The 18,875-nt window shown below is 40.8% G+C and overlaps 1 protein-coding gene across 3 annotated transcripts in view; it reads left to right on the forward strand.

Annotated features, from left to right (window-relative positions):
• CPAMD8 (C3 and PZP like alpha-2-macroglobulin domain containing 8) overlaps positions 1–18,875 on the forward strand; it is a 91,435-nt gene that overhangs the window by 22,179 nt on the left and 50,381 nt on the right. For all 3 annotated transcript variants that reach the window (XM_073324643.1, XM_073324642.1, XM_073324644.1), the window contains 11 exons: positions 332–521; positions 2,408–2,580; positions 2,686–2,835; positions 2,966–3,127; positions 5,089–5,231; positions 7,002–7,064; positions 11,254–11,485; positions 12,209–12,362; positions 13,900–14,042; positions 17,473–17,524; positions 18,334–18,632. In XM_073324643.1, coding sequence (XP_073180744.1) covers positions 332–521; positions 2,408–2,580; positions 2,686–2,835; positions 2,966–3,127; positions 5,089–5,231; positions 7,002–7,064; positions 11,254–11,485; positions 12,209–12,362; positions 13,900–14,042; positions 17,473–17,524; positions 18,334–18,632 — 1,761 coding nt within the window. The remainder of the gene's footprint in view (positions 1–331; positions 522–2,407; positions 2,581–2,685; positions 2,836–2,965; positions 3,128–5,088; positions 5,232–7,001; positions 7,065–11,253; positions 11,486–12,208; positions 12,363–13,899; positions 14,043–17,472; positions 17,525–18,333; positions 18,633–18,875) is intronic.

The raw sequence follows: 18,875 nt of genomic DNA on the forward strand, positions 1-18,875 counted from the left end.
CGCCAGGGGCTTTCCCTGAACAAGTGGCATCCCAAGTTTGGGAAACACTGCCTTACACTAATCCATGTAGCTCCTCCTCCTCATCCTCCTGTTAGATTCTCAGGGACCAAAGTGCTGCACACAGGTGCTCCTTTGGCATGGGAGGAATACACCAGACTGTTCAGGGTGAATATAACAATCTCTTCATCCTGTGAGCTCCTTGGGTTAGGGGCCATGTCTTCTGTGTGATGCTCATCCCCAACTGCAGTTCTGTGCTTTACAGATAATAAGAAGGGTCTGAAGTGTTCATTATAACAAACCTGACCCCTGGCTGCTGTGTCTCTTTCCCCAGGTGGGAGAGGAGGCCCAGATCGCCGTGAAGTCCACGTGTCCATGTAATTTCACTCTACATTACGAAGTTGCATCGCGAGGTAATATTGTCCTTTCAGGGCTGCAGCCTGGTAACATCACACAGCAAAGAAGCAAAAGAGCCACCTTCCCCTTTGATAAGAACATCCATGTCACTCATTTGCCAGGAACAGGTCAGTAGCTAAAATCTTAACCTAGCAACAAAAGTGCTAATCCGCCCCCTTATCTAGAATGAGGGCTTCCCTCTTAGAGCAGACAAACCTGCTTATTTTTAAGCCCCTTAGCTGTTCCTTGCTCATGCTAAAGGGCACAGAATGAATGTGTGAAAGGGTGCACATTAAATTTTATGCACACTTTGACATATAAAGTTAATTTACTGTAAATGGTAAATTTGCTCTTATCCTAATGTTGCTTTGGGCATGGGCTATGCTGTGCCTGGCAGTGCTGGGGTGGTAGGGATGGGACTGCTAGGCCTGGTAGCACTCGGATAGGAGGAAGGACGCCAGGCCTGGTAGTGCTGTGGGGGAAAGTGACCAGGGATGCTGGGCCTAGTAGCAGTTGGAGATGTGGAGGGAAAAGGATGCTGGCACAGGTAGTACATGACGGGAAAGAGATGCTGGGCTTGGTAATGCTCAAGGCAGGATGGGGGAAGGATGCTGGGCTGTGTAACACGGAGGGGTTTTCAAAATGGAGAGAGGTAAATAGTGATGTCCCCCAGGGATCTGTACTGGGACCAGTGCTGTTCAACATATTCATGAATGATCTGGAAAAAGGGGTAAACAGTGAGGTGTCAAAATTTGCAGAGGATACAAAATTGCTTAGGATAGTTAAGTCCAAAGCAGGCTGCAAAGAATTACAGAGGGATTTCACAAAACTGGGTGACTGGGCATCAAAATGGCAGATGAAATTCAGTGTTAATAAATGCAAAGTAATGCACATTGGAAAATATAAAGCCAATGATACATAAAAAGTAATGGGGACTAAATTACCTGGTACTACTCAAGAAAGAGATCTTGGAGTTATGGATACTTCTCTGAAAACATCTGCTTAATGTGTAGCGGCAGTCAAAAAAGCTAACAATATTAGAAACTATTAGGAAAGGGATAGTTAATAAGACTGAAAATATCATAATTCCCCTATATAAATCCATGGTACACCCCCACCTTGAATACTGCATGCAGTTCTGATCACCCTATCTCAAAAAAGACATATTAGAGTTGGAAAGGTACAGAGAAGGGCAACAAAAATGATTTAGGGGTATGAAACAGCTTCCATATGAGGAGAGACTAAAAAGACTGTGACTTTTCAGCCTGGAAAAGAGAAGACTCGGGGGGATATGATAGAGGTCTATAAAATCATGAATGGTGTGGAGAAAGTGCATAAGGAAGTGTTATTTACCCGTTCACATAACACAAGAGCCAGGGGTCACCCAATGAAATTAATAGGCAGCAAGTTTAAAACAAACATAAGGAAATATTTCTTCACACAATGCACAGGCAACCTGTGAAACTCGTTACAAGGGGATGTTATGAAGGCCAAAAGTATAACTGGGTTAAAAAAAGAATTAGATAAGTTCATGGAAAATAGGTTCATCAGTGGCTATTAGCCAAGCTGGTCAGGAATGCAACCCCATGCTCTCGGTGTCCTTAGCCTGTAACTGCCAGTAGCTGGGAGTGGACAGCAGGGGATGGATCACTCAATAATCACCCTGTTCTGTTCATTCCCTCTGAAGCATGTGGCACTGGCTACTATTGGAAGACAAGATACTGGGCTAGATGGACCATTGGTCTGACTAAGTATGCCCGTTCTTATGTGGCAGGAGGCACAGAGGGATGTTGTGGATGGGGGAGGAGGTTCAGATGGATGCTGGGCCTGTTAGCACTTGACTGGGGAGAAGGAGACTGAGCCTGGTAGTGCGTGGGGGTGAGACATGGGCAGACGCCGGACCTGGTAGCAGATATGGGGGCTGCAGGGGAGGACACCAGGTCTGGTAGTAGTCATGGGTGGGGGACACTGCCTTTGACAAATAACTATGTGCTTTGTACAATTTGTCATTTAGCACCTACCAACCCCCCTGCAGCAGAGGTTGAAGTCTGCATGACCTTCCTCCATTTTGTGGTGGCTCACAGCATGGCTCCTCTGGGCCGTCTCTTGGTGTATTACGTCAGGGAGAATGGAGAAGGGGTCACAGACAGTTTGCAATTCACTGTCAAGTCCTCCTTTGAAAACCAGGTATCCGCAACACTGCCAGTGGAGAGGATGGCCTCTCTTGTTACTCTTTGTAGTTTTGTCATCTGAACATTATGTGAAATAATGAGGGTTTTTTTAAATACCTAGGTGTCAGTGGCACTTTCAGCGAATGAGACAAGGCCTGGTGATGTTGTGAACCTCAGGGTTAAAGCCGCGAAGGGAAGCTGTGTCTGCATTGCCACAGTGGATAAGAGTGTCTACCTTCTCAAGACAGGTTTTCAGCTGACGTCCACCCAGGTGAGATAGAGGTCAAGGCTCTGTCTCGTTCTTTCCTGGCACTCCGACCTATCCACTCAATGAACAGGGAGCTGCAGTGAAGCACAGTGTACTTAGAGATGTGATGGCAACTTCTCTCTTCTCTGTTCAGGTTTTCCAGGAGCTGGCAGAGTATGATGTTTCTGATGCCTTTGGGGCTCCCAAGGAAGAAGGGCATTTCTGGTGGCCGGGCATGTCCTCACGCAGACGACGACGCTCCTCTGTCTTCCCCTGGCACTGGGATATCACCAAAGATGCCCGCTTTGCATTTACGGTAAGAAACATCCACCTGTGCTCTCACTCTGACTTCTCTGTCAACTTTCTGTGTGATACGTTCAGATCTTAGGCCAGACTTTCAAAAAAGCTCAGTACATTAGATCTGGGCCACAAGTGTCATAATGGGAGTTGTTGTCTTTTTTTTTTAATCTGACCCATAGAGAGTATAGCAATGAATGCTATGTATATAGATGCTTAGAGAGAGAGAGCATCGGTAACAATTAGCAAAACTTCCTGCTCTGTAAAGGAGAGTTTTTTTAGGAAAAATTTTCCTGAAGTTTACTAATGTTTGAATTAGAAAAGGAATGAAGGTGCAGACCTATGGGTATCTTCTAACTAAGTCTTTTAAGATAAGCTTGCTCATGATAAGCACTAATTGGCATGAGGTCTATTGGGGCCTATTCTCCTGCTGACTTCAAGTGATGGCATAATGACTCCTGACATTAATTCTGGTGGGAAATGTACATGTCCCTTGACATAATGAGATGTGATCCTGTCCATAAAAACATGCCTGACTGTACCACTCTGTCCACTAAAGAACAAGAAGAGAGAAATTAAATTCTGATAAATCCTACCCGTCTCCAGACAGGGGAGTCAGGTCTTGGTGTAAACAGAGATCATCTAAATTTTGTACGGGTCTCCACTGTCAGCGTGCTGGGTTCCCATTTCTGCTGTCCCTATTATGGCTGCACATAGTCTCATCCTTGCCTATATCTCTGCTCTCATTCCTTTACCTCCAGGGGGGCTGGCACAATTTGTATAGTGGGGGTGCTGAGAGCCATTGAACCAAACTGTAAACCCTGTATATGATGCAAACCATTTCAATCCAACACCCCTAGTTCCAGCACCTATGTACCTCCCACCCCGAAATCCTGCTCCTTGCTCCCTGTGGTCATCCTAACTCTCTTGGTTTCCTGCTCCTTTTGTCTCCTTTCCACATACTTGGTTTAAAGGCTTTTGTTGTTCTGCCCTTACCCTCAACAGTCTCCTGCCCTATCCACCAACGCGTTTTCCCTTTCTTACCCACCAGCTCATTTCTAATCCTTTCTTTACACCTGCTTCTGCAGGAATCCACTCTTGTTCTTCTTGTCCTGAACTGTTTTTTCTTGTCTTCCTCTCCTCTTTCCTCTCCAGGGTATATGGTCTTGGGGCAGGGCCCATGTATGTGCTTGTAAATTGCTGTGTATGATTATGGAGCTATATAAATTATTTTAAATAATAATCAGATCTAAAAGAAAACAAAGCATGTGTTCCCTTTGGTGCCTGGACACAGGAGCACATGTATCTCAAGGTCACAACTGCAGGGTCACATGCTGGTTATCTTAAAAATAAATGCACAAAAGTAAGTAGAGTTGACAGACAATTTTCTCATCCCCTTTGTTTTTTATTGTAAAATTATGTGGGCAGCTTCTATTCTGCCTTGTGTCCCTAATGGAACTGGGTTTGTGATATCCAGGGTGAGAGTCTCCTGGTAACTAAAGGGGTGGGGTAGAGACAGAACAATTTGGGAGTTTTTAAAGAAGGATAAACTCCTCCTATGACCTGTGATTAAACCTTCTAGAGCAGAAAGGAACTATAGTTGTAGGTATATCTCCTAATATGTGTGTGTAAGTGTATATGTATATGTGTGTGTATATATAAAACCTAGCCATGTTTAATTTTTCACCTACAGTTACTTGAAAATTATACATACACCTGCTTCTGTTAGATATTTGTGAAATGCATTTTCCAAACATTCCCAGAACTCTCTGGGGAGTCTGCTTCCCTCCATGTCCATCCCCTCCCGCCCCCCAAAAAAGTTGCCAGCCATTTTTATTTTCCGTAAAACTTTTTTAAAAATTCAAATTAGTTTTTTCTCTATAAATACTTTGGACAAGCTGATGCCATTTGGGAAAGTTCACAGTTGTGCATGTAGAATGTTTCTTTATTGTTGGGTTGTTGTTTTTTGTTGTTGTCTAGGAAACTGGTTTGGTTGTGATGACTGATTTAGTCAGTCTAAACCACAGACAGAATGGAGGCATGTACACAGATGAGGCCGTGCCAGCCTTTCAGCCACACACTGGGACTCTGGTAGCTACCATGCATTCTAAGATTGTACCCAGGTAACATTCTGTAAGGTTTTGTGTGTGTTTGTAATTCACACTGAGTACAATATTTCTCACTGCTCTGTTTTATCAGGAAACTCCTCAGGTTAGTCAAGGGGAGAGAAAATTGTGAGAGTGTCCAGAAAGAACTAACAGAACTAGGTAACTGGACAACACAGCGGTAGATGGACTTCAGCATAGACCAGTACAAAATAATGCACCTTGGAAAGACCAGTTAAACTCCTTGCACACACTGACTGGCTCTGCATTAATTGTCGCTTCTTAGGAAAGACAGCTCAACATCATTCTGGACAATGTAGACACATACCAGCTCGGTATGCAGTGGGTAGTTAAAGCAAGCGAGATGCCAGACTGTATGAAGAAGGGATGAGGGAAAGAAGGGAAAGTATGATAATGCTGTAAATTGACAGTATGTCCTCTTGGATTCTCCACTAAGTGCTTGTCCCCCTCATATCAAAATAGCTTCAGGAGACTCAGAAAAGATCCAGAGGATGATAATGGAAACAGAGGCATCAGGGGAAGGAAGAAAGAAGGAGACTGTACAATGCGAGGATGCAGAGACAAGGACTAGTCAATGTGGCAAGGGAATGACAAGAGGAGATATGGGAGAGGAATATAAAATAGTAACTACTACAACAGGGATCGGCAACCTTTGGCACATGGCCCGCCAGGGTAATCGGGCCGGTTTGTTTACCTGCCATGTCCGCAGGTTCGGCTGATCGCAGCTCCCACCTGCCATGGTTCGCTGCTCCAGGCCAATGTGGGCTGTGGGAAGCGGCAGCCAGCTCATTCCTCGGCCCATGCCACTTCCCGCAGCCCCCATTGGCCTGGAGCGGTGAACCACGGCCAGTGGGAGCTGCGATCGGCCGAACCTGCGGACGTGGCAGGTAAACAAACTGGCCCGGCCCACCAGGGGGCTTACTCTGGCGGGCCGAATGCCAAAGATTGCCGATCCCTGTACTACAAAATAGGCCAGTTTGGGGAAGCCTGTCTGCCCCCTTTCCATAACCTAAAAAAAAGAGGATGATCATTGACATTAAAAGATACATGTTATTCCTCTTCTCTCAGCCTTTTTGCCTGGAGATTGGGGTAATTGTACAAAAGAACTCACAATGTATTTTGAGCTAATGGTTTTATGTATTTTATTCTTATACCCAGAATGTTTTGATAGGTACATTGTTATATTTGAAAATAAATAAATAAGTGTAAGTGTGTGTGTATACACGTACACACACATAAATATATTATATGTATTTCCAAATATAACAATATACCTATATATAATATATATGGGAGACACAGATTCAATTCCCTGCTTCTCCACAGTTTTCATATGTAGCCTTGGGTATGTCATTTAGCCTCTCTGTTCCTCAGTTCCCATCTGGGAAATGGGGATTCACAGGAGAATTGTGGGGATAAATACATTACAGATTGTCAAGTATCAGAGGGGTAGCCGTTTTAGTCTGGATCTGTAAAAACGGCAGAGGGTGCCACAGGACTCTTTGCTGCTATTACAGATTGTGAAGCGCTTTGAGATCTACTGAGGAAAAGTGCTGTATAAAGAGAGAAGTATTATTTATTATTACTTATTATTTTAAATAATATCCTACTAGTGGACCCTTGGTTTGTCTAATTGTGGTGATTACCATGCTCCTGGGTCAAGATATGAGCTGGATTCAAGTGATATCATTAATTTCTTTATCCTTTTCTTGTAACCCTCTGTCTCATTAAAATAGTTTATTGCTGAGGATTTGTTTCTTGTCTTAGAGCAGAGAAGAAAAAAAGAACATTCTTCCCTGAAACATGGATTTGGCACTGCCTCAATGTCAGGTATCTACGGGGAACTTTTCTGCTGGTATCCAGTGGTTTGTGCAGAATCCTGTGGAGATTTTAGTTCACCTGGAGATTAATGTCCCTACATGACAGTTATGTGCTGCAACCATATCCTCTGCCTTTTACCATACTTTCCCCAGAATCTATTCTTTATAACAGAATCTATTCCCCAGAATCTATTCTTGAAGCTTATTCCCACACCTGAGGTCAGAACTGTCTGTGACAGCACTGTCTTCCCCATAGCAACTCACCATGGTGTCATAAACGGAGGATTCTAACCGCAAAGAGGGCACAGGAACAGCAACCATGGGCTGCCATGTAGACTAGCTTCTAGCTTTTGCTCACTCCGTGCCAGTGGCCAGACTGATTTGCAGATACACCTGGGATTTAATCTCTAGTGAAATCTAGAAATGAAACACATGACACTATTTGTTGGCTAATAACATCTCTGTGGATCATGCACGTAGGTTGTTCACTATAAAGTTGTGCTGTACTTGTCAAAATGCTGTCTGTGAGCCAGTTGGTGGCCTGCAGAACACTTTGCTGGTAATCTGCAGAGAGCTACTAGATCACATGATAGTAGGTCTTTGTTTCCATTTGTTAACCTGTGTTAAAAAAAGCTAAAAACATGTTAAGTACTCCCCTAGTATTAATTCCTCATGTGAGCAATTGCTGCAGTTGCCCCAGGAATGTTATGCAGATGTGAATGCAAGGAGAGATGGTCTGCATTATCGTTAATGTGGTGAAAGGTTTCCATGAGACAAGCTCTCTACTAGGATGTGGTCCATCTAGGGTGACCAGACAGCAAATGTGAAAAATCGGGTCAGGAAGTAGGGGGCAATAGGAGACTATATAAGAAAAAGACCCAAAAATCGGGACTGTATCTATAAAATCGGGACATCTGGTCACCCTAGGTTCATCCTATCAGGATGCTGGAGTAGTGTGAGACATCCTTCAAAATGTGTGGACAGCACTGAGCATCTCTAAGGAGGAAATAAGTATTGTCATTGAAGCCTAATTCAAGAAAATTCCTTTGCCCATCCACCGGCATGGGCAGGGTCACGGAAGGTTATTTTTCAAGGCTCCCATGGATTACTGTGACAAGGAGCCCAAATTGATGTGTTTTTTATTTTTGCTACTTTCTGTGTGTGATGTGTTGAGATATGGCCTGGACAGTTATGTCTCTAAAGTCCTTGCTCAATATTGCTGAGCGCTAAGTGAGCTCTCTACATTGATTTGGCATGTCAACCTAACACTGCACAAAGCCCCTCCTTTCACTTTCCATTTTGTGTAGGGGTATCCCCAAAATAATCCAAACTCCTTGCCCAGTAAATTACAGCCTGTTTCTGGCACAGCCATTGCCACAAAAATTAATAAATAGATAACTAATCCCGCCCAGAAGCAGTAAAGCTAGGGATAGGAAATGTGAGGCAGATTTTCAAGGGCTTCTCCAAGTTTGCAAGTAAACTTCACTCCCAGTAAATGTTTATAAATTAAATTTGACAGGAATTTTCAGCAAGTGTATTCAAATATGTTCAATTGAGCATGAAATATGCTTTGTAAAAATACACAAAGAATTCTAGAAGTGCCAGTTTGCCCCAGCCTGCCGAAGCCCAGTTAATCATAAGTGGGAGATTGTGGAATAAAAAGTTGCAGATGCATTTTTCTCCCCTTCATTTCACTATAAATAACTGAGTCAAACATTGTCTGATTTCCACTCCCTTGAATATTAAGAATTTTTTCTTCTATAATTTATAATTAAAATATACACTTCTTAAAAAAGAAACAATGTCTAATGTCAACTTCCCAAACTGATTCTAAAAATTCCTAGAGCCTAGTTGAAGTGTCTAATGGCTGGAAATATGTGTATACCTTGGCCCCTCGCCCAGAAGAGTAAGTACCCTCATGTGTGAAAATAATATGTTAATGCTGGTTATGGGCTGAAATCCCAGTGGAAAGAATATCAGCTGCAACAAATTGTCTGGTTAAAGAGACTGGAATGCTGCCAGCTCTGAAGCTGGGATGCACTTCCGCTGATTCTCCGGGCTATGGTTTATGTTGCAGGTACCAACTTTCCAGCTCTTATTATGGTTGCAAACTTTTTATTAGATGTTAAGAAAATAATGTGCTTGAAAGAGGTTAAAATAATATGGAGCTGCTGAGCCAAGTGAATTTCCCAGGCTCTGAATAATAGGAAGGTCCCTGTGCTATTCTCTGTAATTTGATCTGGAGGGCTGTCTTCACAGGACAGGGCACTAGAGACTGGCTGACCATAGCACATGGGATTACCAAGGACACACTGAGTCTAGGTTTTCTTGATCCATTTGTTTTGTGTTAATGTTTCCCTATTGGGATTTCCATAGAGGCTCCATGTCTGCAAAATGCTGAGGGGATCTGAGCAGCAGGTTAAGCTTCCTTCACTTCACCCATCTGCAATTTTTCATTGACTGTTCAGTTCAGCGTTGTTCTTGTTTCTTTGGGTACCTAATTCTATTGTGAAATGTGGCAAATATGATCAGAGTATTTAACTCAGTTAACAGGGCAATATTTAACTGGCACTATCAGTTAGGTTACCAGTTAAATATTTCTGATAACTAAAGGATAGAAACAATCATTTACACAAATATTACTATATTAAAGAACAAAACTATCCAATTAGATAGCAGCTTCAATCAAGAGATAATCTCTCATTCCATTTTACAATATATTTTTGTATTTGGCTGCTTTTTAAGACCTCCATAGTCAATACAACTGGTTTAAGTATCTGCTGAAGAACTCAAAGAACTCTTCTGATTTAGGGCTTTTATTGGCCCTTTGTTTTTCTCTCTCTCTTTCTTCAATGGCAACTGCATGACTGCAACAAATAGAAAAGTAACCTGAAATCTGTTTGTAGCCTTGGTCACTTGTGTAACAGTCATTAGCTAATCAAGTTCCAGGCACTTCCCAATCCCATTAATTGATGGTTCTTTTCTGAAATGCAATATTTCTTTCTTTTGAAACAAAGGTAATTTTAAACACTCAAGTTAATGCAAAGCCCAATTTAACTTTTAATACTTGGAGTCATACAAACCAATACACAATACTCTGCCTCATTTCCTAACTGTGGTGTTAACACAGCATCATATAAAATGACTTAAAAGCTGTCTATAAAGAACATATTAAAATACATGCTTCATCAGTTTTAAAACTTGGCTAGCCCATGCGGAATAGGAGTGTTGAACTCTTTGTACTTAAGTCTCTTCTGGGATATCCCCAGTGAATCAGCAGGTATCGTGTTGTGAGACGGCAGCATGATATGCCGAGATTACCACCTGTGCTTATTCTCTCTCATTCTCCTAGTAACATGCCAGCTGAGATGTAAGTTCTTCTCAAAAGGTGCTAGAACTAGCAGCATGTGCATCAGACTCTGGGAAGGAAATAAGAACTCCAGAGAGAGCCTCCTTCAGTGTGTACTTGTAATGGCACCAATCACCCTGCTAACTGAGCCATGAAATAGCTTTTGTTCTTGCTTTAGAAGAAACTGTCTGTCCGTCCTTTCAGTCATGGCCAAAGCTCCTTTGTGGGAGAAAGGGAGCGAATGCTGCAGGATGATGTTGAATCCTGATTTTAACAAAGCATGAAGAATGTTAGATGGCAGAATATTGGGACAGACGCACTATGATAGACAGAGTTTCCGATGTGGCACTGTACATAGCAAGTATAACAGGTTCCAACAAAGACTACTTTTATTTCACTAGTAGTTGGATAAACCAATTTACTCCTTCTATTTCTTACTTAATACAGACCTTTGCCTCTAAGGAAAGTGTTTCTATTGCCTGGGAGAAAATGCCTGTAAAGCTTTTAATCCAGGAAGGATTTAGAAGTTAGATGCCATGTTACCAACTGTACTGCATACTAGCTAGTAACTGCTCACCTGCTCCATGTGCATACATCTCTTGGTTACAGCAGAGGTTCCCAAAACAGCTGACCTCTAGCAAGAGGAGAATCCAGCTTTGCGGCCTTTGATCTCCTGGTGTGCAAAGTGTAGCTGAAAGCCCTGACACTCCTGAGTCATATATTATACTATACTATGAGCTTGAATTGGGAGGGAATTCCCCAAAGTGTTTAGCTCTGTGAGCTTGAGCCATGTTCAAATGTATCTCATTGAGCTGGACAGCCCAAGTTATTCCTTTATTCTTTTTGGCAGTGATGTATCAGGAGAAGCACAGCTGGATGTGGAAGTGCCTGACTCCATCACTACATGGATAACAGAGGCTGTGGGCCTGTCTGAGAAGAAAGGGCTGGGACTTGCCAAACAAACAGAACTGAAGACATTCAAACCCTTCTTCATCGATTTCACCCTGCCCTATCATGTCATCCGTGGGGAGCAGACCAAAATCCCACTGACTGTCTACAATTACCTGGCTGTCTGCATAGAGGTAATAGCATCTTTATTTTATTTATTTTTCACTCATTGCCAAGACACTGAATTTGGTTCTGTCGTCAAGGATCGTGTTCTAGGCATTGTGATTGCAGATTCGTGGTCAATAAGGTATTTGGATGCCATGAGATGAGTGCAATATACATACTAAGAGAGAAGAATATATTAGTTTGTACTATTAGTGAAAGTAGCTGCTTTATTTTCTTTTCTTTTGACAAGTGCAACATCCTGAATGGTCCTTGCAACACTTTAAAACCCAAAAAGTGAAAAAGTCTTTGGGAGACTATCGGAAAATTCCCATTGAAGCGTGGTGAAGAGCTTGATTCTTAGTTAGAAAATTGCTTTAAGTAGTTTATCAGAGATGAGATACCTGCTACACATGGACATTTGAGAAGCTCTCTTTCCTAAACCTAGACCTTTTTCAAATGCATGCTCTTTCTGGCTCCAGTGCTCTTCTACAATCATAAGCCAGGTATAGATGGTTAGATTTAGAAATGAACATACACAAGTAAAGTCAACATACATCCCTTTACAATTTATCGAGTCACTGCACTGAAGCTAAATCTGCCATTTAAAGCTCTTCTAAGAAATACATTTGATTAATGTGACATGTATGTTATGTGTTTGTTGAACATGCTGTGATCTTTGGGTTTTGTGTCAGTTTCTGTCATTATTACTAGTCTGATTTGCATCAAATGCAATTAAATAATTGTTTTCACAGGTTCATGTGAAGATTTCAGTTCCAAAAGGCATAAGGTTTGTGGGACATCCTGGGAAACACCATCTGACAAGAAAGAAGTGTGTAGCCCCTGGAAAGGCCAAACCCACCTCCATAGTCTTGTCCTTCAGTGAGCTTGGACTGAGCAACATCACAGGTACTGTAGAGTTATAAATCCTTCAGTGCTGGAGTGCCTGATGGAATTTTGCAAAGCATTCCCCTTCTCCTCACTGCAGAAGATCCCCTCAGGTTCAGAGCTGGCTGAATCATTCACTGTGAATAATACTTCCTGCAGATTTAGCCCTTTTTTCCTCTTTGTGAGCTGATCCCAATTTTCTATAAATGGATCCTACATAAGGATTTACTCAGAAGTTTGTGTGAACAAACTTCAGGCTATTCCCTTCGACTTCACTATTTGTTATTTGTGATGTGTGGTCACCTGTTGTGTTGTGTAGTTACTGCTTGAATGACTGAAAATTTAAAATAGGAGACTAATGAATAATCCACAATCCTGTACACCCATTCAGGTAAATAATCACTGGTGCGAAAATTTATGAATCTTTTAGGATTAGTAAAGACTTTCCCCAATACCCAGAGGTTGTCCAAATATTTATGGACTGAGCATAATATGACCCTACAACTATAAGTGACTTTTATTTATAGAAAGAACAGGAGTACTTATGACAGGTTTCAGAGTAACAGCCGTGTTAGTCTGTCTTCGCAAAAAGAAAAGGAGTACTTGTGGCACCTTAGAGACTAACCAATTTATTTGAGCATGAGCTTTCGTGAGCTACAGCTCACTTCATCCTTTTCTTTTAGGAGTACTTATGACACCTTAGAGACTAACAAATTTATTAGAGCATAAGCTTTCGTGGGTTACAGCCCACTTCATCGCTTGCATAGAATGGAACATATAGTAAGAAGAAATATATATACATACAGATAAGCTGGAAGTCTCTACGCAAAAGAATAAATGGACACAAATCTGACATCAGGAATCATAACATTCAAAAACTGGTAGGAGAACACTTCAACCTTTCTGGCCACTCAGTAAAAGATTTAAGGGTGGCAATTTTGCAACAGAAAAGCTTAAAAAACAGACTCCAGTGAGAAACTGCTGAACTTGAATTAATATGCAAACTAGATACCATTAGCTTGGGTTTGAATAGAGACTGGGAGTGGCTGGGTCATTACACTTATTGAATCTATTTCCCTAAAGTTAAATATCCTCACACCTGCTTGTCAACTGTCTAAATGGGCCATCTTGATTGTCACTACAAAAGTTTTTTTCTCCTGCTGATCATAGTTCATCTTAACTAATTAGCCTCTCACATCCGATGAAGTGAGCTGTAGCTCACGAAAGCTTATGCTCAAATAAATTGGTTAGTCTATAAGGTGCCACAAGTACTCCTTTTCTTTTTGCGAATACAGACTAACACAGCTGTTACTCTGAAACAGTTTGTATGGCAACTTCCAACTTATCTGTATGTGTATATATATCTTCTTACGATATGTTCCATTCTATGCATCCTATGAAGTGGGCTGTAACCCATGAAAGCTTATGCTCTAATAAATTGGTTAGTCTCTAAGGTGCCACAAGTCCTCCTTTTCTTTTTGCGAATACAGACTAACACGGCTGTTACTCTGAATACTACATTTAAATCCCTGCTTCCTCTTTTCTTTCTTTCACTTAGCAAAAGCATTTGCTTATGATGGAACAAACTGCTGCCAGGATGGGATGCAGATCCTGAAGAATGGCAAGCACTCAGAGGACAATTACTTGGACAAAAGGACCCCAGTTGGGATAGACTATGTCCGTAGTAGTGTTATTATTGAGGTAAGAGGACATGATTCCATACAATTCAGGAAAAAAACTAGGTGTCACTGGACAGTTTAGTCAAAACTAAATGGATTATAAGGAACTTCAGGGCAAGGTGATTTAGCAAAGCCAGGTGTGACTGAGCCACAAAATGACAGATGAAATTAATTTAAGACCTGGTTTTGAGTACAACTTGATCAAATTGTTCCTTCTGATGTGGATTATCTTGTATTTTTCTACTATTATTATTATATTATTGCAGTGCTGAGACTTTACAACTGAGATTGAGACCCCATTGTGCTGAGTGTAAGAGACAGACTCTGCCTCAAACATTTTACAACAGATAGAATATGAGAGAAAGGAAAAATTATTATGCACATTTTTTAGAAGAGATTAAGTGACCTGCTCAATATCACACAGGGAGTTTATGGCAGATTTGGGACTTGAGCCAAGGCCTCCTGTGTTCCAATCTAGTGCTTTAACTCCAAGACAGTCCATTCTCTCCAGTCTACACTGAATTTAATCTATCACTCTGCAAACCTGTAACCTAGTTTTGTCAGGTCATAGAATCATAGAACTGGAAGGGTCCTTGAGAGGTCATCTAGTCCAGTCCCCTGCACTCAAGGCAGGACTAAGTATTATTTAGACCATCCCTGACAGGTGTTTGTCCAACCTTCTCTTAAAAATCCTCAATGTTGGAGATTCCAACCACCTTCCTAGGCAATTTATTCCAGTGCTTAACCACTCTGACAGTTAGGAAGTTTTTCCTAATGTCCAATTTAAACTGCCCTTGCTGCAATTTAAGCCCATTGCTTCTTGTCCTATCCTCAGAGGTTAAGAAGAAGAATTTTTCTCCCTTCTCTTTTTAACAACCTTTTATGTACTTGAAAATGGTTATCATGTCCCCTCTCAGTCTTCTCTTCTCCAGACTAAACAAACCCAATTTTTTCAATCTTCCCTCATAGGTCATGTTTTCTAGACCTTTAATCATTTTTGTTGTTCTTCTCTGGACTTTCTCCAATTTGTCCACATCTTTCCTGAAATGTGGTGCCCAGAACTGGACACAATACTCCAGTTGAGGTCTAATCAGCGCCGAGTAGAGCAGAAGAATTACTTCTCATGTCTTGCTTACAATACTCCTGCTAATACATTCCAGAATGATGTTTGCTTTTTTTGCAACAGTGTTACACTGTTGACTCATATTTAGCTTGTGTGATCCACTATGACCCCCCAGATCCCTTTCCGCAGTACTCCCTCCTAGGCAGTCATTTCCCATTTTGTATGTGTGCAACTGATTGTTCCTTCCTAAGTGGAGTACTTTGCATTTGTCCTTATTGAATTTCATCCTATTTACTTAAGACCGTTTCTCCAGTTTGTCCAGATCATTTTGAAATTTAATCCTATCCTCCAAAGCACTTGTAACCCCTCCCAGCTTGGTATCATCCACAAACTTTATAAGTGTACTCTGTATGCCATTATCTAAATCATTGATAAAGATATTGAACAGAACCGGACCCAGAACCGTTCCCTGCAGGGCCCCACCCGTTATGCCCTTCCAGCATGACTGTGAACTACTGATAACTACTCTCTGGGAACGATTTTCCAACCAGTTATGCACCCACCTTATAGTAGCTCCATCGAGGTTGTATTTCCCTAGTTTGTTTATGAGAAGGTCATGTGAGACAGTATCAAAAGCCTTACTAAAGTCAAGATATAACACGTCTACTGCTTCCCCCCTATCCACAAGGCTTGTTACCCTTCAAGGGAACCTATCAGGTTGGTTTGACACGATTTGTTCTTGACAAATCCATGCTGACTGTTATTTTTCACCTTATTATCTTCTAGGTGTTTGCAAATTGATTTCTTAATTATTTGCTCCATTAACTTTCCAGGTACAGAAGTTAAGCTGACTGCTCTGTAATTCCTCGGGTTGTCCTTATTTCCCATTTTATAGATGGGCACTATATTTGCCCTTTTCCAGTCTTCTGGAATGTCTCCCATCTTCCATGACTTTTCAAAGATAATTGCTAATGGCTCAGATATCTCCTCAGTCAATACTCCTTGAGTATTCTAGGATGCATTTCATCAGGCTTTGGTGACTTGAAGACATTTAACTTGTCTAAATAATTTTTGACTTGTTCTTTCCCTATTTTAGACTCTGATCCTACCTCATTTTCACTGGCATTCACTATTTTAGACATCCCATTGCCACCAACCTTCTTCATGAAAACTGAAACAAAGAAGTTATTAAGCATCTCTGCCATCTCCACATTTTCTGTTATTGTCTTTCCCTCCTCATCGAGTAATGGGCCTACTCTGTCCTTGGTCTTCCTCTTGCTTCTAATGTATTTGTAGAATGTTTTCTCATTTCGTTTTATGTCCCTAGCTAGTTCAATTTCCTTTTGTGCCTTGGCTTTTCTAATTTTGTCCCTATATACTTGTGTTATTTGTTTATATTCATCCTTTGTAGTTGGACTGAGTTTCCACTTTTTGTAGGACTCTTTTTTGAATTTTAGATCATTGAAGATCTCGTGGTAGTTTGAAGATCTCCCTTTGTAGTTTCTCACAATCCTCTTTAATCTTTACTAATTTAAGTAATTGTGTGTCATCTGCAAAATTTTGCCACCTGGTTGTTCACCTACTTTTCCAGATCATTAATGAGTATGTAAAATAACACTCGTCCTAGTACAAATATGGGAGGCATCCCCCAATAACCTCATTCCACACTGGAAATACCATGTATTTCTTTATTTTATAGCTCTTTAAACATTTTGTAATTTGTAATAGAACTTTGCCTCTTCCCCCTGATTTATTTAGTTTCCTTAATAGCCTCTTGTGGGGGAATTCATCAACAGAAATCTGTATCTGCTGATTTCTCTTTAACTGTGATTCTGCTGAGTCTATAAAATATTTATAACAGGCTGGATGAGGTGATATGATATGACATGATTTTCCTTTACAGAAGCTGTGTTGGTTTGCCCCTCTTATATCGTATGATCTAGATATCTTATAAATCTCTTTAATTACTGTTTCAGCTACCTTACATGGACATGAAGTAAAGCACACTGGGCTGACATTCTCAGGGTCACCCTTAGCACCATTTTAGCAACAGATAAAACACTCACTATCCTTCAATATGGTAGATGACTTTAGTGATTGAAAACATATTTTTTGTTTGCAGTTCAGCCACTAAGTGTAAAATTCTGAAGCTTTAATGCCTGAAGTTAAGTGCCTAAATCCGTATTTAGGTACATTTGAAAGCAATGATGAGCCATAGTATGTCTTCCTGATAACAATGCCAGTGAAATGTCATATTTCATAATGTATAATGGGCCTTTAATGCTATATGGCACCAGAACTTTATTTTGTGTATTTATAACTAAAACTAAATGGTGGTTGCTGTTAATCCAAGTGCTTATTTTCCTAATGGATTTCTGCCTTTGTGTAGCCAGAGGGATTATCCAGAGAATATACCTACAGTGTGTTCTTCTGCCCTAATGGTAAGTTTTTGGTTTGAACACAATATGACAAGGTTTGTTTTTTTCCACAATTTAAGTTATAAATAGAAACATGTTGCTTTACCCCTGGAAAAACTTCATTTGTTTCCCTCTTTTCAGTAGGAAAATCAGTAAAATTTATATCCCATCTATGGCTGATGGGTTAACAGCATGTACATCAAGCTATTGATATAAAGGGTCTTTCATACCTGGCTGGCTAACTATGGACAATATTAATTGGCCAAATGCTATATGCAAATAAATAGTGAACTTCCCTTTCTTTATAAAACTGGCTAAGTGTTTTGCACAGTGGCTAAATTAAGTGTTTTGCCCAGTGCACAACTGTGGCTAAATTAAGCTATAGTATATTTTTAGCTGATTTTTTAATTCAGACCCAAAGTCAATGTATCCCTTCTGCTTGATTCAGATAAATTGGATTTGGTTACAGTAGCTAATTATGATTTGGCTTCTGCTAAATAGGGAGTCTTCTTGACCTTTTAAAATGGGAATTGAGAAATCATGTATAGACTTCACAAGAAATATACCTGGATTATTTGAACTAAAAAGTCCTAATTCTATATAGGAAGGAATTCAAGAAAGTGGAAGTTAGGAAGAGACATCCCTATCTACTCTGCTAGTTTGATTTATGAGGCACTGGAGTGACAAATGCGTACTGATATATTATGCAGCACAAAGCCCCAAGTGTTTGAAGTTCAGTCTTGGGCTATGTGGCTTTTTATTAACAATTTTGTGTCCTCCTAAGTTAACATCAAGATCTAATTCTGACAATATTCCATTATTTTTTTGACTAGAGAAAATTCACATTTCTACACCTAACAAATATGAGTACCAGTATATGCAGAAGCCTGCCCGGATGACTCATTTCGACATTGCAGTGAAAGCACACAATGATGCTCATTTTGCCTTGTCCTCTGGCCCACATGACATGGCAGAGATGACTGAGATTGTCATTGGTGGGCATCAAAATGCTAAAACGTGGATTTCTACTAGTAAAATGGGTGAGCCAGTTGTCAGCACAGACACAGCTGGCATCCTCTCTTGGGATGAATTCCGGAGCTTCTGGATCAGCTGGAAAAATGGAATAATTCAGGTAGTGAATTTGTCTGTGTAACAACAGCCCTATGGTCTCTTTCTTCCTTAACAAGACCAAGAGGACTCTGAGTGTATATATGGCACATTTCCATTTGCCATGTTATAGAAAGAAAGAGCCTAATTTCTGTTCCTTTTCTATGTTAAATTTTTATTGGCCAGTTTATATTAGAACACTTGATTGTGTTTCAAAATGTTTTTCTTTGTCATGCAGTGCCCTGGGAACCTGAGCTTTAAAAATTAT

The sequence above is a fragment of the Lepidochelys kempii genome, chromosome 25 (assembly GCF_965140265.1).
Source record: "Lepidochelys kempii isolate rLepKem1 chromosome 25, rLepKem1.hap2, whole genome shotgun sequence".
NCBI classification, from domain to species: Eukaryota; Metazoa; Chordata; order Testudines; family Cheloniidae; genus Lepidochelys; species Lepidochelys kempii.